The sequence below is a fragment of the Aspergillus lentulus genome (genome assembly GCF_001445615.1).
Source record: "Aspergillus lentulus DNA, contig: Alt12, strain: IFM 54703, whole genome shotgun sequence".
Lineage (NCBI taxonomy): Eukaryota > Fungi > Ascomycota > Eurotiomycetes > Eurotiales > Aspergillaceae > Aspergillus > Aspergillus lentulus.
The window spans coordinates 468,289-491,950 of NW_028322115.1; the positions used below are offsets into that span (position 1 = coordinate 468,289).

Here is a 23,662-nt window from a genome sequence, read left to right on the forward strand (position 1 = left end):
CGCTCGAACAACTATTGCGGTATTTTTTGGTTGGAATCTGGCCACGGCGACGTTGAATATTTCTAAGATTTGACGCCAGAGGATGTGAATCGATTCGAAGGTTTCTCCAATACTCGAGTGACTTGTAGCCGGGGAGAGGGGAAGGAAATGGCGCAGTGGCACAGCCTGTCAGGATAATGGCAACAAAAGCCCGATCGTAAATGTCTTTTTATCGCCCAGAGAGAACCAGGGAACACCTGACGACAGCGGGATGAGAGCGGCGTTGCTGACGGCAGGAAAGACGAGAGTTATGGATGGCGGAGACGCGGCAGACGCGACAGACGCCTCTCGCAGGTCTGAATGCAACGATGGACAATGGACAGGAAGCACCGGGAGACAATTCCGCAACGACCAAGGATAATGACAGTGGGATGGGTTGAACCTGTCCCGTCTTAGGCGGTCGAGCACTGCGAGCCCCAAATATCTGCTGACGAACGGAGATTGTGGGTCGGAAAAGCTGACAGACACGACGTACACGATGCCAACGGCCGCTGCACAATCAAGATGGCGATGATAAAAGGCTGTACGATGAGGGGAAAACTTCCAGGTCGATTTGGGATGCTTAGCAGAAAGAACAGCAAAACGCAAGACGGCCAACGAACTGGCAAATCCCTCTTGTCAAGATGGCTTGGCGGCGGATGAAATGAGGTCAATCCTGCTGTGACTGCCCAAATCTCGCCTGCCGATTGGCTCCTGTGATGAGTCAGCGCTCTAGTGCCCAAAGCACGTGCCGCTGACCCGCTTCACATTGAAACCCGAAATTATCTGAAGGTCATCAACAAGCTGCAGAAATTGACCGCTGCAAGGTCGATACGTGTTATCTTTCAGGCTGCTGGACTTCTGCGATTGCAGTATTTGTGTTATTGAAATCGAGTTGAGGCCTCATTATGGAAAGTCATCCTCGAAATGCTATATAGTATCGTTCCCAAAACTGGGACTGCCCACCTGATGCCTATCCAAAGTGCCAGCCCACTTCAATTAACTTGCCGACCAATCATCTCGCGCTATCAAAAGAACCGTGTCGCCGTCTTTACTGTTTCTGGCCTAAGGCATATCTTTGATCCAAAGATTTGCGGTCAACTTTTCTGAAGCTTTTCCCATACTTCTCTATCTTGGGCTCCCTTCGTATTTCGATCTTCGGATCTAGAAGCTTCAATTGATTTCCATTGATTTCCACGTTCCCTCTGTGTATTTGCGACTCCTCCTGCAAGGGACGAACAAACTCCGATACATCCTATCGAATGTCGGATCAATACAGTGAGATAAATGAACTACTTCTTTACAGTGTCACATCGTCGCCTATGAGTCTCTTGAAATGGTCCAGTACCATCTGCCATGAATCGGGACTGTCCTTGCTAAATTGGTCGACCTTCCTGACAGCAGCCAAATCCGCATCCATCCGAGCCCTGTTGGTCGTACCGTTCAGGACAGTTGTGTTACCCAGGCCCAGGACAAGACAGTATAATGCTGCTGCAGGACTGATTTCGGCCTGACTCGCTAATGATCGAACCGCATCCGATCGAACTAGTTCCGGATTGGCCGTTAGAGTCCAAAAGCTTTGGTAAATGATGTCGTGGGCCCGACAGAAGGCGCGCACCGGGACGTCGAATCGCGTATCAGGATAGAAGCGATTCTGGACCACAGCCGGTTTAACCGTCGCACGGGCATACAGTTCCTTCAGGATGGGTAAGGTACAGTTTGATAAACCCAGGTTGCGGATGCGATGAGGCACGTATGATTCAAGCGTGAGCCAAGCCTCCATAGTTTCGGCCATTGTGGACAGAGGCGAGTGAAGAAGAAACGTATCAATGTAATCATCTTCAGCACTCGACGAGGCATCTGACGCGCGAAGATTGTGGAGAGATGACTTGACCGAGGCATGAACCTGATCGGTCACCGAAGTTCTGGGATCATAGGGCATTTTATTGGGGTCCTGCCCTTGAACGGACGTAAATTTTGTCTGAATCTATTCTTACTTTAGCAAGCGTCAAGGGACCATCATATTCAGGCTTCAACTCACGTATAAATCCTCCCGTCGAAGTATTCCATCATGAATGGCTCTGCGAATACCTTCTCCTACTAAATCCTCCTGGTAATGCTTTGGCTGACCAGCCGTATCAACCGCTCTGAATCCTGCATTCAATGCCTGGTACACCAAGTCGGCTGTCCGGTCTTTCTTCCACGCTGTGCCGTATAGAAAGAGCGGAAGATGAACAGGCGGTGCCTCTTGCACTGAACGCAGAATGTATTTCTCCCACGGCATCTTACCGATAGCAGCTCGTGCCATGAAAACGTAGTAACTTTCACAATCGGACCCACGAACAGAACACGGAGCAGTTCCGAAGGCTACTGTCAATAAACTTCAGATCCTGAGATGTTTGTGACCGATAGTCCGAGGAACAAGTTCGGTGGATTGGGCGGAGGGGTTGTTGATTCCGGACCAATCATGGAATCGACATATATACGTGACTTGACCTCATCCTGATCTAAGTCATCTTGAGCAGAAAGCCATAGTTAAGTGCCGCTCTAAGACTTTCTGAAAAGGATAATTTAATCAAATTCGAAGATATCAGAGCATGACAAGATGCCGGGGAGAAATCCGACATTTGGGATGCAGAGATATTCAGCGATCATTGCGATTATTCCTTCTACAAGTGCATCTCGGTCCAGTTTCAAGGTATCAAAAACACAGCAAACGCTTCTTCCAGTATGGTATTCATGAATCCGCTGATTTTCCTGCCGTTTGTCCGCCGAGATATCCGGTAGCATCAGCCCCAATGCTCCTTCACTACAGTTTATGTTACATGCAGAACATCGCTTGATGGCTACCTTCTGGGGTTTCGCCGTCTCCTTCCAGCTAGGCAACATCTTTTTTTCTTCCCTTTAACTGGTTGTCAGAACTTTAATGACAACATCATTGTACTGGGGACAAACTATATATAGCGGAGAGGCTGTGCAGTACCCCAGTTTGCGGTTTTGCATTGATTTGATGGACCCTGGACTTGGGCTTCAAATCCTGTGCAGGAGAGAGATCTTATCACATCACTGATTTTTCTAAATCAGGATTCTCTCAATCCATCGCTGTGTCGCTCATGGTTTCTTCCAATGCAATAGAGAGGTAACTTAACTTTGAAACAGAACAGCGATTTTGGAATGACATCATGAACTTAATGCATTCCTCAGTCACACCTTAAAGAGATGATCCATTCCGCTGTTTGTGATTACAGGAGCCAAGACCGCTGAGTTGGACGCATTTTCCAACTATGGTATCCGTTGCAACGATCATCTCGACCGAATGCAAGAGGATGCTAGGATTTTGGATTTTGAGCTCTCAACTCATTACTCATGGCAGACGCAGCCACAATAATTGACCCACAACTTCTCCAGTTTCTCGATCAATCACAAACCATCATCAATTATCTCCAGGGTTCATCTGCAGCCATGAATGGCGGTAGTCCCCGCCTTGCCTGTCTAGCAGCGATGAACGCATAATCGGCAGGCATAACCGGATCAATGGATTATCAGACTTCCAGGCAGCTGCTTTCCGATGCTGGAGAAGATGGATATCCTGTGTCAATCTTCAGGCTCATTGGAGTCATTGCTCAGACATGATGCTTGGCATTTGAATCTGCAGAGGCTTAGAGACGCATTTGCTCTTTCACAGCTGACCGTTGGAGCCGATCATCCACTTCACCTGTTCTATTTTGAATTTCTCGGCAGACAGACCGCTATGGAATATGGACCCTGGGCGATGATATCGTTGGTTTCGGAGTCTGGCGATCAAGGGAGGCACGCCAAGAAGTGATGGACAGGATCAATATATAAACGCCCTGCAATTCACCGGAAAGTCTACATCCTCAAACACAAGCAACATACAGAATCCTACTTTCAGTCCCATCAGTCCAATTCATCTCTACAACTCGATTCAGCAACAATGCGCCCCTTGCAGTTCCTCGCTCTTTCTGGCCTCATGCTCGCGAGCAACGTTGCGCTCGCAGCGGAGCTCGACCGTGACGATGTGCCTAACCGCTGCTGGGACGTCTGCAGTCCAGTGGTGGGCATCGCCCAGCAGTGCGATAACATGCATCGCGACGACGACAGGGCCGAAATGAATTGCATTTGCGACTGGAACCAGGCACCTACTTTGGTTCCCCTCTGCGAAGCATGCATCTCCCAGTTCAGAAACGACACTCGCAATGGCACTCGCAATGACAACGGCCGTGACAATGACCGAGACCATGACCGTGACGATGATCATCATGATGACCATGACGACCGCAGAGGGATCCATGACAATGGTATGGTGGCTTACGCATGACAGGTGCCTTTCCCAAACCATGAATAGAAACTGATACATATCTGTATAGATGCATATGACATTCTCACCTCCTGCTCCTTCTCCACTACTACTTATAACGCGGCTGCTGCAACCTCTATCCTGAGCACTGCTACGGGTACTATCAGCCCAACTCCGACGAACAATGCCGGCGGCTCGACTGGATCCGGCGGTAATACTGGTAACTCGCAGTCCAGCAACACCAACAACGGCGGCAACGCTCAACCGAACAACAATGCGGCGACTGGCGCTACAGTCCCGAAAGCTGCGTCCGTGGCGGCCGTTGTGGGATTGATCGGTCTTGCTTGGCTGTGAGGATTGTTCAATGACCACCTCTACGACGAAACGAGCTAGATTTGAGGGATTTTGAGCCAGAATTTTAATGATCCACCTGATATTGATTGATGACATGATGCTCTGCATACTCGTTCTGATGATTTGAGTTTTATGATGTTCCTCGCAGGTACCTGTCTACACCTTCAGCCTTCAACATGAGCTGTAGTTTCTTATAGGAGAGCCAATAATTCAAGTGACTTTATCTATACCGATCCGTGTGTCATTCCTGATGTAAAAGAAAGCACGATATGCGAGTAAGATATGTACATTATCGACTGCTAATTCTATAAACTGCGGTCGAATGCGCATATATCAGTATCTACCCCTCTATATGAACAGGGGTTCTTCAGGAACTTTGTTTCAAGAACGCATATTTCATTTCGATAAGGAATCCATCTACATCATTGTGGAGTGTAGGAGAATGCCCTGTGGAGCACCTCTACTAGCCCCTTACTTCGTCCACAGCACACTGCATACGGTGTGTGAGTACATTAGCGGGGAATTTTTACTGACTCAAGTTGGTTCTTTATTGAACTTGGTAGATCCCAGGGGATGCCATGTCCGGTTGCTCAGCACAGAAAGATCTCATTTAACTTCGAGTCTATAGCAAGGTTGAATTGACATAGTTGCGTGGTTGACTGGAATCAGAATATATCATACATCAACCAAAGAGGCCTGAGAAGTCCATATATATAACTAATTCTCAGCTCATATCCGAGAATCGTAAGGATTATAAACGAATTCAAGGGGAACGTGAGGAAGCCATCAGCTTCTTCTTTCCTGTACGCTTCTTGAGATGATGCCATTAGGCTGACAAGTAGAAAGCGAGTCAATATATATATGTGCACTTCCTTGAGAGAACGTACTCTTCCTGGATATTTATTGATATCCAGCTGCGAAGCAAAGTGCATGAGCGAGGCTTACGGGAAAAGTGCAGTCAGTCTCTCTGGATTTCGAGTGCAGCGCCTGAGGCCTACTACTCCATTGGCTGAGTGTTATCATACTACAATCTGATACTTCGGCACCATGAGACTCAGATGTAGTAACGCAAGGGCTGGCTATAGTCTGCTCCAAGAAGCACAGTGAACTTCAATCCTAAAGTCACATCACATCTGGTTGCTGCTGAAATCAATATCTGGGATTATGCTGCAGATACATGATCTGATATCATAATATCCAAGTTGGTCCAACCACTTATGATAGGATAAGTATATATCCATACGGTACTACTGTACTCGGGTTCAAAGCAGAGTGCATGCAACCCTAACATCCATCAAACAAGCACACAAGCCCAAAACGGCGGGTACAATCAGAAAATGAGCTTGTGCGTCACTGTCAGCTGCCACCCTATCCTACCGTTTACATATCTGTTCCTGTGGTCGATCGTTCCTGTTTATGATAAGTTAGAGAGGCGCCTTGTGGCGTTCTACTAGCTATCAGGTGGCGAGCAGGGATGATGTAGGCTGGCTAAGGTATCTCCCCTGCTCATGCCTCCGTCTGCATCAATCGATTGCACCATCCGAGTCGAATCAATAATCGACCAGAAAAGCGCGACAGTAGACAGATAATTTGAGATCACGCATCGATGACATGTTTGGTGAGCAGTACTGGACCTTCTACGTGCAGCGGGCCAGCGGCCTCTGATGATCATGTCGTCTCCTCTCCTCCGTTAGCCCTGGTTCCCAGTGGCAGTGCAAGTGCCAGATGGTACAGGTCGGAGTGCGAGATGACCAGTTTCCTTTTTTGCTTTTTTGGCCTTGATCATGCGTTTTCCGGCGATAACTCGCACCTCAGTTCTTGATAAGAAATGATGGCTGGACAGCACTGGAAGAAGTCTGATTACTCTGTGCGTATAGGCAGAGGCATAAGCATCAGATCCATGATGGTTTGACGACGACCATGTGCGAGATGAGCGACGGCAGTCTGTACGCTTCTTGACGCTGCTGACTGGAACTCGGAGGATTGGCAACCTTGCCGTAAAGTAATTAGCATGGAGTCAAGTCCATACTCCATAGTCATGCCCCGTTTAGGGGTTGGTGTATTATGAGATTTGTCATAACCTCGCCACGACGAAGTGGATCATTCGGTTCTGCTGCCATGTATGGCAGGGTGACACCGTATCATAATGTCACTGTAGATACACACACACCTGACAATACTAATGAGAAATCCTTGGCCTACATTTCACAGGATGATGGATTTTGTTACCATTGGTGCTGAGCGTGACGAGATCGAGCAACACGATTTGCACTCGTACACCCTGCCATGTCTCACAGTCATGTTGGATTTCGAGTATCCCGGATCTGTTATAGGGGATCTCGATTTCGGCTCATCCTGTGGCTTACTGCCTTCATTTGGTAAAGTTACTCTCACTCGGTATGGTGGCTTGATTAATTAATACAGTAAATTGGCCATTCCTTTTCTCCAGCTGCGAACAGACTAAGAATATTCTATGAATACGCTTAGAGAGTCCGTTGCCGGGATCCTCGAAGGCAGTGCCTCCGGAAGCCACGCCGCGGGACTAACTAAAAGCACTACCTAACGAATAGTGGTGAATGGTGAGGCGGGACTGCTGGGGCGAGTAGTGGAATTGGCCACAGCACCGGGAGTCTGGCCCTGTGGCAGCCTGTAAGCTGCAAGGCATGCTATGTACTGCATAGGAGTAGGTTTATTGTGAAGTTACCTACATATTTTAGATGAAGAGCTACTCCGTACTGTGGAACTGGATTTTAACTTACTCTGCTAAATAGAGGTGAACAAGCTATTTAAATGAAGCCGACCATTGAACCTCCCAGAGTGAAGCTGTTGACGAGGTTTGGAAGGCCCCAGTTTTAATTGAACATCACCATGCCATGAGTTCTGGTCGCACTCTAGCGTCTTCTAGCTTGTGGTCTAAGGAGTGAGTCCATTCCCATAGCCAGAAATTGGGGATTGAGGGCGGATCACTTTCAGAAGGTCATTTCTTCTTCTTCGAATATTCTGAATGGAGCTGATGGCATTTGCTTGACATCATTCGTCGAAAAGGTGATGGATCATTTCTGGAGCTTCTCCTCAATGGAGAATTGCGAGGTTAGAATAGGGGTTACGGGGACGGAAGATGTACTCCGGACGGGGCCCATTCCAGGTACTATTGATATTTGACACAGACGGTCAACGGGGAGCCATGAGGGAAATTGTTCGAGAAGCCTTGTGCCTCAGATAAATGACTGTTTGATTTAAGTGTTCCTCGGGGAAATGTTCTTGTGTAATTCTGTGTTGTTCAAGTTGACGAGCTTTTTCTTTGTTTTCACAACGACAGTGCAGTAGTCTTCTCCCGCCGTTACAACGAGCTCAGGGGCTTAAAGCCCGGTGTAACGGGATCACGATACTTACTTTGTTAGACAGTCCATGTTGCCATGCGACTACTTTTCATAGCTCTGTCTATCAGGCAGCTATTGGTCTTGATCATCCGCTTGCAGCCAACCCAAATTGAGCAAAGTAGCAAGAGCTCGTGTGGGTGTCTGCTTGTGTTGATCAGCTTGGGCCGACTAATTGGCCCAGGAGAAGCATACATTAGCAGTAGTCTATATTAGACAGGCCCTTTCAACCCACAGTGGCGGATCCTACGTGGAATCTAGCTCAGACTCTAAACGCGCATTGGTATCAGTGTCCCAGGCACCGGCTCAGGGGAGAAACTGTCACTCGGGAGCTAGAGATGACTATCACCACGGAAATTGAAAGTCCCAAAAGAAATACGTACTTCTGGTAATGCCAGGGAAGTAATCAGTTTCAGTCTCAAGATGGATCGTCCGCCGTTCATAATACTTATTTCAACAATGTAACGAGACGGTTAAGTTGCCGAAAAAGCTCCGGTTAGGGGGTAAGGGGAACACAAGATTGCAGGCAAGTCAGAGCGTCCCGACTGCCAAAGTTCAGTTCCTGCCCCGTGCTGTCGGAGGGGAGACTCACAAAGGAGGCGGGGTGTCGTGGAAGGACAAAAGAGACGTTCCCTTGGCTGATTTGTGACTGGTATCTATACAGGCGGAAAGGAAGGCTCAGTAAGACATCGTTCAGGAATAGACTCTCGGAGAGCTCACCATTCAGAGAGAGAGAAATTCAGACCAGATCCCTGGGAACCAGACTAGACCATTACATGATTAGACTGATTGTATGTACTCCGTACTATCTAGTGGACAGCGCTCCTCGTGTATAGTATTAATAGATAGAGTGGGACATTTCTAAGAGCTTGTTAATAATAATGGATGAGAAGGAGCTCCAAGACACAAGAGGGTCCAGGGGCAAAGGAGAGACGGAGCGTAAGGAAAAATCAATAATACCAAGGCAGATAGACCAGGTAGACTCCTACTTGGCTTGAAAGTCGTCCGAATCAGCACGGGGAATATAAAGAACATCTGCTGCCAAATGCTAAGGCACCTGTCTTAGTACCTACATGACCTGAATATCTATAAGTACAGCGTTCTGGTTCCTCTCTTCTGGTTGGTCATAATTCGATATTGCTTTTCCTTCCTCATCTTATTGATTGTGTTACAGACCCCGAGTCTCAAATCTGAAGGCCTCCTAATTGGATTCATACTTATACTTTGTTGAATCATTTATCCTCTTGCCCTCTGTTCTCTTCCTCTTTGTTGCATCCCAGAACCTCAAACAGGAGGATCAAGCATCAAGCAGAACACAGGAGTCAAGCATTGCTGCAACCCTGCAAGTGGACTTGTGTCAGGATCAGATATCGATTTCTGTCAGGTTAAACAAACCCAAATTATCCACTACTGCGCGTCTCTCGATCGTCCCGTCGTCCTCCCGTCCCCCGTCAGCATCAACCCGTCAACCCGTCATCACTGACGCTCATACTCATCCACAAGGTTGCGTTGTTTTTTGTCAGTCCAATAAAGCGTTCATTACCAGCGAGCATCGAAATATTCAAACTAGAGCAGTCGGTTCTGTTTCCCAGCCCGACTCCTGCGCCGCCTCTATAACCAGTCTGTTTCAACACTCGAGTTCATTACATAACACCAAGTTCGACGGTAATCCCTACAAGAGAATATTTCGTCGACGTTTGTGCGTTGTCGCCGGTATCATACCAATCGCAGTCCTGAAGTCACAGCTGGGATTGTTGGCGTTGTGGTTGGAACTGCTGCTACGCAACTGATAAGCATCACAAATCGCCCTGATCTATCGAATCTAGCCTACCGAAACTAGCAGCTGCATCCAATCCTTGGCGGTTTGGTTTCGTGGAAGTGGATTCGTTGATCTCCGGGTCCTCTAGTACTTACCTTAGTCTCGTACTACGCAATACCTCACTTTAGTTGCTTTTCATTGAGTCGTTGTGAGTGAACGGTACGCTGGCTGCCGGATTTCCTGGTGCGTGTTTTTCTTCTTTCTCCCGACCAATTACTCTTGGACATTCTTACCTTACCATTACCGCATATTACCCTCCAGAACTGAGGACGGTAGGTGGGCTATGACCTACTTTAGGCTGGGACGGTGGTCAAGATACCTACGTTCCTGACCGTAAAGTACTTAATCGTAACCTATCTTTCTGCCTCAGGTGTCCAACATTCACCCCCCTCAAGTCCCTCACTGTGGCTGTCTCTCTCCCTCTCTCTTTCTCTTCCCCCCTCACTACCACCACCATCACAACCACATCCGCATCCAGTCTCAAGGCTTCGCGAAGGTGGTCTGTGTTCCGGGTAGTGGCGATTTACCTTTCCCCTTCTCTCTTCTCGTTTCGTCCCTTCTTCCGTTTCCTGACGACCTCCGTTGAGACCGTCGCTTCTTTTGCTTCGGATTATTCGCGGAGGACGAAAGGATACGACAGACCCAGGAAAATCAACACCTGAAAGCCCTGGTCTTTAATGATATCAAGTGTGACGACTGATTATTTTCATTCTTAGTGAGAGCGATTATCTAGAGAATCCCTTTTTTCGTTTCTCTTTTCTTTTTCGTCGCCTGGGTTGTATCGCAGATACACCCACGTCTTTATTTTTCTCGTTTTCTTTTCCTCAAATCACAGACCATCAACCGCCTTCTCCGGTGGAAACTTTTTCTGTCGCTTTCCCCGGAGCCAAAGTCAACCCCCCTCTCGACCAGGTCGTCTGCTATTATTTTGTCGGCAAGCCGTTTTTTTCCAGTTCACAACGCCTGCGCCAGGTAGTTCCTATGTTTTGAGAACTGTCGTTTAGGCTTCTCGGGTTTGTTGTGTGGTGGGTATTCCGGTGCCCACATTCCACGGTTGGTCGCTAGTTGGGAATTCTCGTTTCTCGGCCGCCATGAGTTATCAACAATCACAGGAGATGTATCACGACAATTCTTCTGCGCGTTCCCCTGGCTCTCAGCGTCACCAGCAGCCTCTCCACCGTCAGCCCTCGCGACAATTCGATGCATACGGCCCAATGCCTGTCAATCTGTACGATGATTCAATGGCTCGCTACGACACCGGCCGTCTCGAGCGCTTGAATCCGTCATTGCACAATAACTCTTATGCTTATGACCTTCCAGGTTCTCAGACTTGGAATCCAAATGGGTTTGCCAACGCGCAGACTCTGGGGGCCATCCGTTCCGCCTCGGCCAGTCTGAAGACCACTTCTCGCACTGGTCGGGCGGGTTTGCCTACGGTATGTGCTGACTTCAAATTCCCAAAGATATTATCTTTGTTATGCTAACTCAACCATACAGACCTGGCTTGATCAGCAGCCTGGTATGCCCAGTCCCTTTTCGAATCTCGGACCCGGACCTCTTCAAAGTGGTGCGGTGCGTTCCGAAACCACAGTTCCCTCGGAGGGAGAGGACGAGTTGATTCCGACCGCGATCGTTATCAAGAACATCCCTTTTGCTGTCAAGAAGGAGCAGTTGGTGCAATTGATGACTGAGCTGAACCTCCCGCTTCCTTACGCGTTCAACTATCACTTTGACAATGGCGTGTTCCGGGGTTTGGCCTTTGCCAATTTCACCTCTGCTGAGGAAACCGCCACCGTTATCGAGGTTCTCAACCACTTCGAGCTCCAAGGTCGGAAGTTGCGGGTGGAGTATAAGAAGATGCTCCCTCTCCAGGAGCGCGAGCGCATCGAGCGGGAGAAGCGCGAACGTCGCGGTCAGCTGGAGGAACAGCACAGGCCCATGGCTGCCTCGCAGCTTCAGACTCAGAGTTCCATGTCGTCTCTCACGTCCCATATTCCTGCGACGTCTCCTTCTCCCGTTTCGCAGCGTGGCCAAAAGCTGGGTAAGTCAGAGCGAGCCAAATCTGTTTAGCAGTTCCGATGCTTTCCTCCGGTTCTATTGTGCTAATTTCACTTCATTGCAGAGGTCGATTTGAATGACAGCACAACTCTCTCTTATTACTCTCAGCTCCTTCTTTTCAAGGAAGACCCCAGTCGCGATTCCGTGCTCTTCCCGTCCACTCTCAGCCCTATCCAGCGCCGTACAGTACACACTCTTGCACACAACATGGGACTTGGTCATGCTTCCCGTGGTACTGGCGAACAGCGGCAGGTGCAGGTTTTTAAAGTCGCACCCGGCTCTAACGTCAGTCCGCCTCTAACCTCCATCCCGACTGCGGTTCAGCCAGCCGATACCGCTCGTCGTGGACTGAATCGCGCAGCTACCATTGACTTCAGCGAGGCCAGGAACGAGGGAGGACCTGGTCCTTTTAACAATCTTCGTGGACAGACTTCCGGCTTCCTTGGCGTTCTTGATTCGCCTGGCAACTACGGAAATACCCAGAATCTCCGCGCGGCCAAGTCATTTGCCGATCTTCGCTCGTATACTCCTTCTCCCGTGCCTTCTTCCGCAAGCTTCCCGGCAGCCTTGCAATCCAATGGCGCACGTTTACAGCATTATGAGGCTGTGACCAGCGGCGCGTCGAACACCCCCACCTTGACTTCAGCCCCGTCTGGCTCCTCCCTTGGTGTGCAACGGGACGACAATATTTTGGTGAACAGTCTGAGCAGCCTGTCCCTTGGCACTGGAATCGGAGGGCCGAATGCGAGCCCCAGGAGATTGAGGGGTATGTTCTCTTGGGATCAGCCGGAAAGTCAGCCTTCCAGCGCTGGTCCCATTGGTAGTAACCGATCCATCGGACTTGGATTTGACGGTCAGTCACAGGAGCGCATGCCCATTAGGCAGCCTAGAGGCCCAATGCCTGAAAAAGGCTCGGGATTCCGCCGATCGAACGGACATCAATCGCGTGGAAGTGATGAATTGCGCACCAATTCGGGAGTGGAGATTATTGTGGAGTAAGGTGCTGGACCAAAAAAAAGCACATGATCGATGAGAGACGAAGACAACGGAACTTGTTTAGATTGCTTTGCCGCGAGATGAATACGACTCTTATATCACGAGGCCTAATCCCGATGTGCGATTACTGGCTTACGATTCGATGAGGGATGACGCGATGACACCAAGAGAATCAAAAGAAACTTTTTCTCTGATCTAGTCAAGTTTTAGACGTTATTTTGGGGCAGCCCATCAGGCACACTGTTTGGACGGACTCGGTACTTTTTTTTCTCATTTCTTCTCAGAACACCATCGCAAAAAGAAAGCTCTGAACTTCTGAGATGCGGGCGCCTTGCATGCGAGAAAACATCCTTCTCTTTTCATTTCTGTGTCATTTGTTCCGATCTTGCGTTTGTGGCGGAAAGCACAATAAAATTGTTTTAACTGGAGGGAAGTCTACGAAGAACGACAATAAGAAATATCTCATGTCTTTGACTAACACCAAGAGAGGTGGCATACCTGCATTCGCATATTGTTACTTCTAAGGGCGATTTGCATCGTTTAATGTTGATTTCTCGATTTCATTTTTCTTCTCCGTTTCTTGTTTTAATCTTCAGCACTATTCTTCTCTAATTCACTCGTGATTTGAGCTGTTTGAGCGATACTGGACGGATATGTTTTATCACATCACGTCTCCCCTTCCCTCGCCTGCATATGTGGCTGGTTTGCATGTCAATGACAACGGACGAAGGCCATATTCAATCGGACATTTTGCGCTGCATTTTCGAGTTGACATGTCCAATCGCCATTGTCGAACAACCGAGCAATTCTCCTTGCGTTGTACCGGAACGCTAGCAAACGAGGAAGAAACAAATAAATCGACCGTCTGCTCGAGTGTACTCGACTCAATGATTTGTATTACGATTTATTCACCCGGTGGCTCTCTGCATCATTTACAATCCGGCGGGTCTTGTTCGAGGTTCTGCCCTTCTGTGGTTTCTGTTCCCTTTTCACTTTGTTCCTGAAACCGAAGTTTTAGTTCTCATATCTCTCAAGGTCTCCAATCAATGTATGTGTTAGTTAGCAGCCACTTTATCTTCTATCTCTATCTCTGTAGTAGTTATGTAGCGGCCAGTGTTAAGAGTAGCACATGAGTAAAACAACCAATAGTGGATTGACAGGCGAAGCGAGAGTCTAGCACTGGTTCGTCATTACAAGACATGCAGCGTAAGGATATGTCATGCATAGTCCTATGCCACCCCTTGCGACAATCCATGACTAGTCGACTAAAGTATACAGGGCTAAGACGGCATCATTTCATTCAATTTGTTAGATATATGTCGTTAACAAGTACAAAATTTTTCTGCTTCAAAGATACCAAAGCTAAGCCATCGTATTTCGCGTGGGTACCCAGATGGACCAATTGAGATACTGCTCTCTAGGTATACATTCGGTAGTGACTAAAGCATGAGACCTACTGATACAATTTCATCAAAAATGACTAAGGATAAATATAACAAATAGGTAAAATAATGAAACTCACAACACCGTTGATCAATTTAAAGAAAAGAGAAAGTAAAGAAAAACGGGCATTTTAGAAAGACGTTTCCTACTACCGAGATATCCCCATAATCCCCATTACAGCGCCCAGGCAAGTCACGCAAACGGTATAAACTGACTAGGAAGATGGAAGAGCCGATTCAAAAAAAGAGATGAGGAAAGAGGTACGCGAGGCGGCAAAAAAAGGGAGATGGACAATCCCAGGTGCAGCGTGGTGGAGGTGCGGAACGACGATGGAGGATGCGCCTGAAGTTATTGCCGCAAGGATTGTCGCTCAAGCATGGCTGTTTTCAGGCACGGCCTCATGAAGCGGGAAAAAGAAATGCTGTAGCCGGGGCTCTTGAGCAGAACCTCTTTATTCATCATCAAGATCAAACGCCGTATTCGTGGGGTATTTGCCGTTTTGTTCGTTTTTTAAGCCTCGGACTTGTTCTTCTTCTTCTGCTCGACCTTGAGCAGCAGCGCACGGTTGATACGTGGCAGGACACCACCGAAAGCGATGGTGGCGCGGATCAAAGTATCCAGCTCCTCGTCACCACGAATGGCGAGCTGCAGGTGCCGGGGCGTGATACGCTTGACTTTCAGATCCTTGGCGGCGTTACCGGCAAGTTCGAGGACTTCCGCAGTCAGGTATTCCAGAACAGCCGTGACATAGACCGCAGCTAGAATATGCGTGTCAGTGAATGAAGACAAAAAACACGTCGATGGGGAAGATGAAGGAGTCGCGAGAATGGTAATCATACCTTTAGCGCCAACTCGCATCTTATTTTGCGTGTTGTTCTTCAAGAAACGCTTGACACGACCACAGGGAAACTAGACGAGGACTTATGTTAGCTCAAATTTGTCCAAACGAATCGTCAAACGAGGTCATCGACTGAAGATAAGAAGATATTGTGATCTCGATGGCAGCAGAGTCTCAAAAGATGTCGCGTCTTTCACGGTTTGACATTCGCAATCCGATGAAACTCATTGACAAGTAAAGAAGATCCTCGACATCGGACGTGAAGACGCGTTCTTCCAAGAAATCTTCCGCAACTTCGACTTCATCACAAAGAAGCCGTTGCCAGAGATACCAGAAGGCATGAAAAATATTGTTGCTGTGCATAGTACTGAGAAACACATGATATACTGACCTGCAAACCCGCCTTTGCGCTGTGAGACTTCTGGGTTTTCCCCGCAGCATCCTTTGCTCCAGCCTTTCCGCCAACAGACTTTCCCTTTCCACCGGGCATATTGAAAACTGTCGAGATTCGGGGTCGCAGAGATAAAAATGTCGCGTTGAGCAAGATTCAGATGATTTGGCCAACGGGTGTGGATGTTGTGATGGTTCAAATGTCCTCAGATACGCGCGTTGTTGATGGATGAAGGAGTCAGAAATGTCACAGCCCATCCTGGTCGCTAAAGGCGTTGATCGTGGAGGGGCGCTAATCCCGATTAGGAACAATGCTCAGCTTCGATTCGGATGCTTCGAAAGGCCAGGTGAGAAGGCATACTGAGCAAGTCACAACGCCAGGCAAGCCTCAACTCGATCAAGTAAGTTGACCGAATGTAGTTTGTCTGTATCTTAGTCAGTAAAGATTGGTTAGTAGAATAAGCATGGCCCATCCATGATGGTGCTGAGACTTCGCGGCATGGCTGAAGCCAGCCCCTCAGGTATGGTACGGCTTTCAGCCATGTTTCTTCATTGTCAATGATCATCCGACATTGAATATGTCTCAACCCATGTTGTCACTGAAGAAGATAATTATCTCAGATAGTCGTAGCTGAGTGAATGCTCATGTCAAGCAGCTGAGCAAACTTGATGATGAGAATTGACGCTGCAGAGTGTTGTGGTTGTCGGGGCGCATATTACATAACTGAGCAGGTGACTTTGATGCCTTGGACCACCACTGTGCCTGAGGACGCAGCCCCTTGACAAACTAAAGCAATATCGCGTTATCAGGCCAACCTAAAGATAAGCTAACGTGTCACGTTTTGGCCACTAAAGCGAAGGAATTTCTTCACGTGATCTCACACCATCTGGACAGCTGTTCGACTTTCTGGGGCTCCAGGTTTGCGCTTTGTCAGAAAGTTCTGCCTGCACGCGCCTCCCTCCTCGACTCCTTCAGTTTCAGTTCCAGTCCTGCCAATATTTGATCTTCTCATCAAAGGACCTTGTCGTCAAAATGAATCCTCAAGTGTGAGTCGTCTCAGCGCATTTTCTTCTTTGCTTCTCTTTGGCATAGAAATCCCTTTTCCGTAATTATTTTCTTTGACAGAGGTCGAATAAGACTGACCATGCTTTTAACTCTGCAGAACTAACCTGGCCATCATCCTTGTGATGATGCAGCTGGCGAAGAAGGTCCCTTTTGACAACCCGGACGTCCTCTTCCTCGTCCGTTGCATATATCTCGCGTCCAATGTGATCATTCTTGGTCTTTACATGTATACGCAATCCAAGATCAATCAGAAGAAGGGTACGCACAATCCGCAGTTGCACCGGGGATTATGGCAGAAGCTAATTGAGTTACTACAGATATGACTACTCTGAAGTACGTCGAGCCTGCCCCCATGGGCAGCGGCGAGGAGCCTCGCCCCGTGACGACCACCAACATGGATTACGACAAGGGACAACTGCGCCAATTGATGAAGTCGCAGCTCATGGGAGTGGGTATGATGGGTGTCATGCACCTGTACTTCAAGTACACCAACCCCCTCCTGATTCAGTCGATCATCCCTCTGAAGAGCGCCTTGGAGTCGAATCTCATTAAGATCCATGTGTTCGGAAAGCCCGCCACTGGAGACCTTCAGCGTCCTTTCAAGGCCGCCAACAGCTTCCTGAGCCAGGGCCAGGTCAAGAGCGACAAGGCCTCCGTCGAGAACGCCGAGAAGAACTTCCGTGGCGGTGTCAAGGAGGAGTAGATATGACAGTTGTGGGCAAGAACTTCTTCATTCACCTGTATTTATAGAGGCGACTTCAATGCAGACTCTGGAAGGTGATCCAGACTGCAACGGGGTTGCTAGACCAGGACATGATTAACGGCAGCGTGATAGTCGCAATCGATCACATTGAATTAAGAATGTCACTGATTTCCTGACCGCTACATAAACATCAGCTTATGTATGAGAGCTCATCCGAAGACTTGTCCCCTTCAGTGTAGACTGTGTTGGATTAGCTCCCTTGATATCTAGACGACTGTTCGCAACCGGCGAGCGTCAACGAAAGTTGTCTCAAAAGGCTTTGCTTATTTTCAAGCAGATGCGTATGAAATGGGTGATTCAGCGATGAGAACACGATTGACAGGAGTCATCTTGGAAGTCTCATCAGAAGGATAGAGCGAACTCCTTCTGCTAAACAAGTACTCGATGAAACTATAAGGGTTGATATCAACTGCACAATAGTTGCTAGAAAACTACATCCAATAAACTGAGACCATAGTGCATCCGGAAAATGTCATGCAATGCTTGCAGGCGTCTCAAGTCTCAATTGGACGAGGAAAGCATAGCTTGCAAGGCACCAGGTATTTATGAACACGTACCAATTGTCCGCCGGTTAAAAGGCAGAGATTTCAAATCCCTCAGGAGACAAAGGGGGAAAACAACATAAGGGGAAAAAAAAAGTAGTGTAGCACATGATAATCTAACTTGCAGCCGGTGAGAATTTCTGGAGTACGGAGAAGCCCTTCAAGCCCTCTCGAGCTTCGGTGAGAGACACGCAGTGATGGAGATAAGCTAAGGTATGATTAAGAGCTCCGCACATTCTAGAAGCCTTGAATAGGAGGTTGTGGATTTAATATTGTTCCGATGTAGGAATCAAATCATGGTCGCAAAGCGGAAAAGCTGGACAGCCCCTCTTCCAGAGCGTTTTTGGTGGGATGTTTTGGGTTAGTGCGGTGCAACTGGACAAAGTCCCTCCGTTTCTATTACATCATCTACACAAGTTGCCCACCTTACCTTATGAATGAGAGGGCACTCCGGTCCTCCTTCACCCTCCGAAGCGATTGTAAGCGGGTGCCAGTGCATCGGGAATTTCTCTATCCTGATAACCTAGGTATTCCGTAATCTAATACCAGTCTTTCCGAAGAGCTGGTAGCAGCTTCACGAGATTTGTAGGAGCAAGTACCCGGCTGGACGAGCACGCAGCACGGCTATTGGTCAGTACGGCAGCTACCGAGGGGAGGCAGGCCACCCAAATATCGTGAGTCTCCTGCTTTGCCCGGTGTATGAAACCGGAAAAGCTGCTGAAGAGCTGCTGGGCGGCGCATATCGGGAATCCAGGACGCAAGCTGACCCAGAAAGACCCGTCCTCAAGCCATTACCGTAGTAATCAATTTTTGTGTAGCAACACTGGGAAGGCTGTAGTACAGAGGCTGGAGTAGCTATTTGGCCTTTAGCCCCGTCTGTCCGCCCGGTGTGCGGTTTCGACTGGAGCGCAAGCTCCAAAGTGATCAGGTCGTTGCGTCAGTCGGAGACAACAAGCCATTACCATTTCTACTGCCCCTCCCCCGCCCCTGCCCTTTTTCTCTCCTCTTCTTCTCTCTTCCCATCATCAGCATCACTATTCTATTGTCTCTCTTTCTCGCTATCATTCTATAAAGTAAGAACAGATCCATCTCCCCCTCAATCCCGTCTACAATAGTGTCCTCTTCACTGCTGTGTCTCTCTCAAAGCTTGACTAACATTTACCCCACTCAGTACCAGACAAATCTACACAATGGCCACTCCCAAGGTATGAAGATTCTGATCTCGGTGAAGCTTGTTTGCTTCAATGCGTCATTGTGCCATATACTCAACTTCGCTTGTAGGTTGGTATTAACGGCTTCGGTCGTATTGGAAGAATCGTAAGTTTGATAAACCTTGTTCCGGTGTTTTTGGATATCCAGAAGCTAACAAGCCATCACAGGTCTTCCGTAACGCGTAAGTAGCAGCTTCTATCAACATCAATGGATTGGTTATCCTAATAAATTGATTTGAACAGCCTCAGCCACGGCCTGGTCGACGTTGTTGCTGTCAACGACCCTTTCATCGAGGTTCACTATGCTGTACGTGCTCTAAGCCATTCAGCTAGACTCGTCCATCTTTTGACTCCAGAGACTGACCGAAGACGATACGCATACTATAGGCCTACATGCTCAAATACGACACCACCCACGGCCAGTTCAAGGGCACCATTGAGACCTACGACCAGGGTCTGATTGTCAATGGCAAGAAGATTCGCTTCTATGCTGAGAAGGATCCCTCTCAGATCCCCTGGTCTGAGACCGGCGCTGCCTACGTCGTCGAGTCCACCGGTGTTTTCACCACCAAGGACAAGGCCTCCGCTCACTTGAAGGGTGGTGCCAAGAAGGTCATCATCTCCGCTCCTTCTGCTGATGCCCCCATGTTCGTCATGGGTGTCAACAACACCAGCTACACCTCCGACATCCAGGTCCTCTCCAACGCCTCTTGCACCACCAACTGCCTTGCTCCCCTGGCCAAGGTCATCAACGACAAGTTCGGCATTGTTGAGGGTCTCATGACCACCGTCCACTCCTACACCGCCACCCAGAAGGTCGTCGATGCTCCCTCCAACAAGGACTGGAGAGGTGGTCGTACTGCTGCCCAGAACATCATTCCCAGCTCGACTGGTGCCGCTAAGGCCGTCGGCAAGGTCATTCCTTCTCTCAACGGCAAGCTGACCGGCATGGCTATGCGTGTTCCTACCTCCAACGTCTCCGTTGTCGACCTCACCTGCCGCCTCGAGAAGGGTGCTTCCTACGACGAGATCAAGCAGGCCATCAAGGCTGCCTCCGAGGAGGGAGAGCTCAAGAGTAAGGGAACTGCTGATCTTCTTTCACTGTGAATATTACTGACTGTTTGTTGTTAGACATTCTCGGCTACACTGAGGACGAAGTTGTCTCCAGTGACCTGAACGGTGATGAACGTTCCTCCATCTTCGATGCCAAGGCTGGTATCTCCCTCAACCCCAACTTCGTCAAGCTCGTCGCCTGGTACGACAACGAGTGGGGTTACTCTCGCCGTGTTGTTGACCTCATCGGTAAGTTTAAGTTCAGCCTAGTGCTCAGGTCTGCCGTATACTGACTCGTCATTTTAGCCTACATCGCCAAGGTCGATTCCCAGTAGGAATCAGGACGGAAAGTTGAAACTAGAAGTCTTCTGTGAAATAGAGACATTCCGAAGTCGGATACAACATGCCCTGCGGACAGAAACGCACTGGAGATCATGGCTCTGGGCATAAAAGCACATGATAACGTACTATTTAATGAAATGACTTGACGTTGCCAAATCCTACATACTTATGCTTCTTGTCTAAGGGGCTCCCCTGTAAACGTAGCATCATTTAGCCAACATGAATACTGGAGCGAAGAGGTCGGTGATCAGTCATTCCTGGACATAGCCGGGAAAAGATCGGCAAACAATCGGGAATACGCACGTGACGATAACATAGCTCAGTATAGCAGTTTGGAGGAGCCTTCAGTTTGTCTGGATCTTTTGGGCTGCTATACCAACTCTTTCGCTCCACTATTTGTCCCAATTGCGAACAGCATCGAGAGTTCTTTTGCTTTGCTTACCACCCTTCCTGTTCCAGAGTGGCCTACCAATTTACCCGACGTTTTGATTTCTGCCAAAGTCACGTGAGCTGGAAGCTAGATAGGCCACGCCTTTTAGAGCTTCCTACACTACATAAACCAATAAACTCCTAAGCCAGAGCGCCTTCCTGCTGGCCGCAGTGATTGCCATATCAGAAATCATTCTGTGGTCTACGTGTATTAGATGTCAAGATCCCCAGTGAATTTCCTCTGTACACTTTTTCCCCTGCCATCTACTGATTTGCCTGAGCTGGACTTGTTCTACATCGGGACCCTTGTCTCTAAGCGACTAAGCTAAACGGCATCTATCTCTTTGTCTAGCTCTTTCTTCTCATATCTCTACAGGAGCTCCCATCTTTCTTTCGCAGTTTCACCTGTCTTTTCTATCTATTACTTTTTAATCTCACAACTTCCACCGCAAATCCTTATATTGCTTTCATTTCTTGCTTTGCTCGGAATACGCACTTATCTTTGGAGGATATTTCAGGGTCGTTTAATACTCATCCTTTTTTTTTTTTTGTTTTGAGCAGATTGCCGGCTCGTCCAATGACATGTTAAGACGACTAAATCTTCAAGCCTAGGGAGAAATCAAAAGATCATCGCATCATCCTCCCAAATGGCTATGGAGCAGGATGGTGACACTCTGATGGGAGAGGCAGGCCCCCATCACCCCAGCGCTAGTGCTTCACATGGCCATCCTACCAGCAATCCCAGCGTGCCAGCAATTCCAGGGACACTCAATGGGGGAATTGACCCTTGGCTGGCTCCACCGCTTCTGGGGCAGTCTATGAATCTGCCTCTGCCTGCTCAATCGGGCGGTCAGCATGCGGCTGCACCAGTTGCTCAAGCACAACCCACAGTGCCATTAAGTGCTCCGGAAAAGTCAGCTGGACTTAGTGCTGCTATTACTGAGCCCGCCCACAGAGCAGACAGCATCGTTGAGGAATTGTCAGACTGGTCTGAGGAGGATTTAGGGGCGCGTGTAGGGCTTCCTCTCGCATCTCTACCGTCAGGGCTCTGCTATGATGTTCAGATGCGCTACCATTGTGAGGTGCGACCAACTGCGGATGTTCATCCTGAGGACCCGCGGAGAATCTATTACATCTACAAGGAGCTATGCCGAGCAGGGCTCGTTGATGACCCGGAGTCTTCAAGACCGCTTGTCGCACGACCTCTCAAACGTATTCATGCTCGCAATGCCACCGAGGCTGAGATCTCTCTCATTCACACCCCGGATCATTTCAACTTTGTTGAAAGTACAAAAGGTAAAAGCGAATGCAGTGGGCTCAAGTTTCTTTCTACTTCAAGTTCTGATCATTACCACAGACATGTCTGATGATGAGCTCATTGCTTTGGAGCATACGCGTGACTCGATCTATTTCAACAAGTTGACATTTGCATCTTCCCTCTTATCAGCTGGAGGAGCGATTGAGACATGCCTAGCTGTAGCCACTCGCAAGGTTAAGAATGCCATAGCTGTCATTCGGCCGCCGGGGCACCATGCAGAACACGACAAGACTATGGGATTTTGTCTGTTCAACAATGTTTCCATTGCGGCGCGTGTCTGTCAGAATACACTCGGAGAAAGCTGCAGGAAAATTTTGATCGTCGATTGGTACGTCTTCCTCCCCACAATGAAACAAAACCTTGCTAATTTGGTCAGGGATGTTCATCATGGTAATGAAGGGTACCCACAACTATCAGACTCAAGTATGGAATCTCATGGTTTATAGGCAACGGTATTCAGAAAGCGTTTTACGACGACCCCAATATTCTCTACATCTCCCTTCATGTCTATCAAGACGGAAAGTTTTATCCCGGAGGGGACGAGGGTGACTGGGACCACTGCGGAGCTGGCGCTGGTATTGGAAAGTATGTATATCCAGAGATCTGCAGAAGCGAGCTCTGTGCGCTGATACCCCGTTTAGGAATGTCAACATCCCATGGCCTAGCCAAGGTATGGGCGATGGCGACTACATGTATGCTTTCCAACAGATTGTGATGCCCATTGCGCAGGAGTTCAATCCTGACCTGGTGATCGGTAAGTGGTTTGCATCCCAATAAGCACCTACCGAGACTGACTTTAGACAGTTGCGTCCGGCTTCGATGCCGCTGCTGGTGATGAGCTTGGAGGCTGCTTTGTGACACCCTCTTGCTACGCTCATATGACACATATGCTTATGACTCTCGCTCATGGCAAAGTTGCTGTGTGTCTTGAGGTCAGTGCTGCAACCTTAATATCAGTTTGACAACTGCTGAACAAATTAGGGTGGTTACAATTTCAGATCAATCTCCAAGTCTGCTCTAGCGGTCACAAAGACACTCATGGGTGACCCGCCTGACCGCTTGCACTCAACACTTCCTTCAGATCTGGCAACTTCCACTGTGAGGCGTGTCATGATGATCCAGTCTCGGCATTGGCGCTGTATGTACCCGAAAGGGCCGCTGGAGCAGGGACTTTGGACTGATAGGTTGCACGGTAAGCCAGACCAGGCCCAGATCTGGACACGGGATTAACAGTCTATAGATGTCATTCGTGCCTATCAATCCAAGCAGTTGTACGACAATTTCAAGCTCACCTCGCTATACATCTATCGGACATCGATCTCGAAAT

General features: G+C 48.5%; 6 protein-coding genes across 6 annotated transcripts; 4 read left to right on the top strand and 2 right to left on the bottom strand.

Annotated features, from left to right (window-relative positions):
• Window positions 1–1,318: 1,318 nt before the first annotated feature.
• Window positions 1,319–2,326, bottom strand: ALT_6118 (putative aldo-keto reductase (AKR); the record flags this gene model as incomplete). Its single annotated transcript, XM_033555627.2, has 2 exons — window positions 1,319–2,005; window positions 2,060–2,326. 2 exons carry the CDS (start codon window positions 2,324–2,326, stop codon window positions 1,319–1,321), a joined length of 954 nt encoding a protein of 317 aa, XP_033411518.2.
• Window positions 2,327–3,973: 1,647 nt separating this feature from the next.
• On the top strand, window positions 3,974–4,690 carry ALT_6119 (putative GPI anchored protein; the record flags this gene model as incomplete). Its single annotated transcript, XM_033555626.1, has 2 exons — window positions 3,974–4,337; window positions 4,407–4,690. The coding sequence occupies 2 exons, from the start codon at window positions 3,974–3,976 to the stop codon at window positions 4,688–4,690; spliced, it is 648 nt and encodes a 215-aa protein (XP_033411517.1).
• A 6,287-nt stretch (window positions 4,691–10,977) lies between these two features.
• Window positions 10,978–12,943, top strand: ALT_6120 (RNA-binding post-transcriptional regulator cip2; the record flags this gene model as incomplete). The annotated part of the gene is made up of 3 exons (XM_033555625.2): window positions 10,978–11,322; window positions 11,384–11,927; window positions 12,009–12,943. The coding sequence occupies 3 exons, from the start codon at window positions 10,978–10,980 to the stop codon at window positions 12,941–12,943; spliced, it is 1,824 nt and encodes a 607-aa protein (XP_033411516.2).
• Window positions 12,944–14,893: 1,950 nt separating this feature from the next.
• htz1 (histone H2AZ) lies at window positions 14,894–15,711 on the bottom strand (the record flags this gene model as incomplete). Its single annotated transcript, XM_033555624.1, has 3 exons — window positions 14,894–15,141; window positions 15,223–15,292; window positions 15,613–15,711. 3 exons carry the CDS (start codon window positions 15,709–15,711, stop codon window positions 14,894–14,896), a joined length of 417 nt encoding a protein of 138 aa, XP_033411515.1.
• Window positions 15,712–16,644: 933 nt separating this feature from the next.
• ALT_6122 (PHO88 family protein) lies at window positions 16,645–17,380 on the top strand (the record flags this gene model as incomplete). Its single annotated transcript, XM_033555623.2, has 3 exons — window positions 16,645–16,658; window positions 16,775–16,935; window positions 16,995–17,380. The coding sequence occupies 3 exons, from the start codon at window positions 16,645–16,647 to the stop codon at window positions 17,378–17,380; spliced, it is 561 nt and encodes a 186-aa protein (XP_033411514.1).
• Window positions 17,381–19,172: 1,792 nt separating this feature from the next.
• Window positions 19,173–20,581, top strand: gpdA (glyceraldehyde 3-phosphate dehydrogenase GpdA; the record flags this gene model as incomplete). The annotated part of the gene is made up of 7 exons (XM_033555622.2): window positions 19,173–19,187; window positions 19,264–19,299; window positions 19,362–19,375; window positions 19,437–19,500; window positions 19,581–20,268; window positions 20,325–20,495; window positions 20,553–20,581. 7 exons carry the CDS (start codon window positions 19,173–19,175, stop codon window positions 20,579–20,581), a joined length of 1,017 nt encoding a protein of 338 aa, XP_033411513.1.
• Window positions 20,582–23,662: the final 3,081 nt, after the last annotated feature.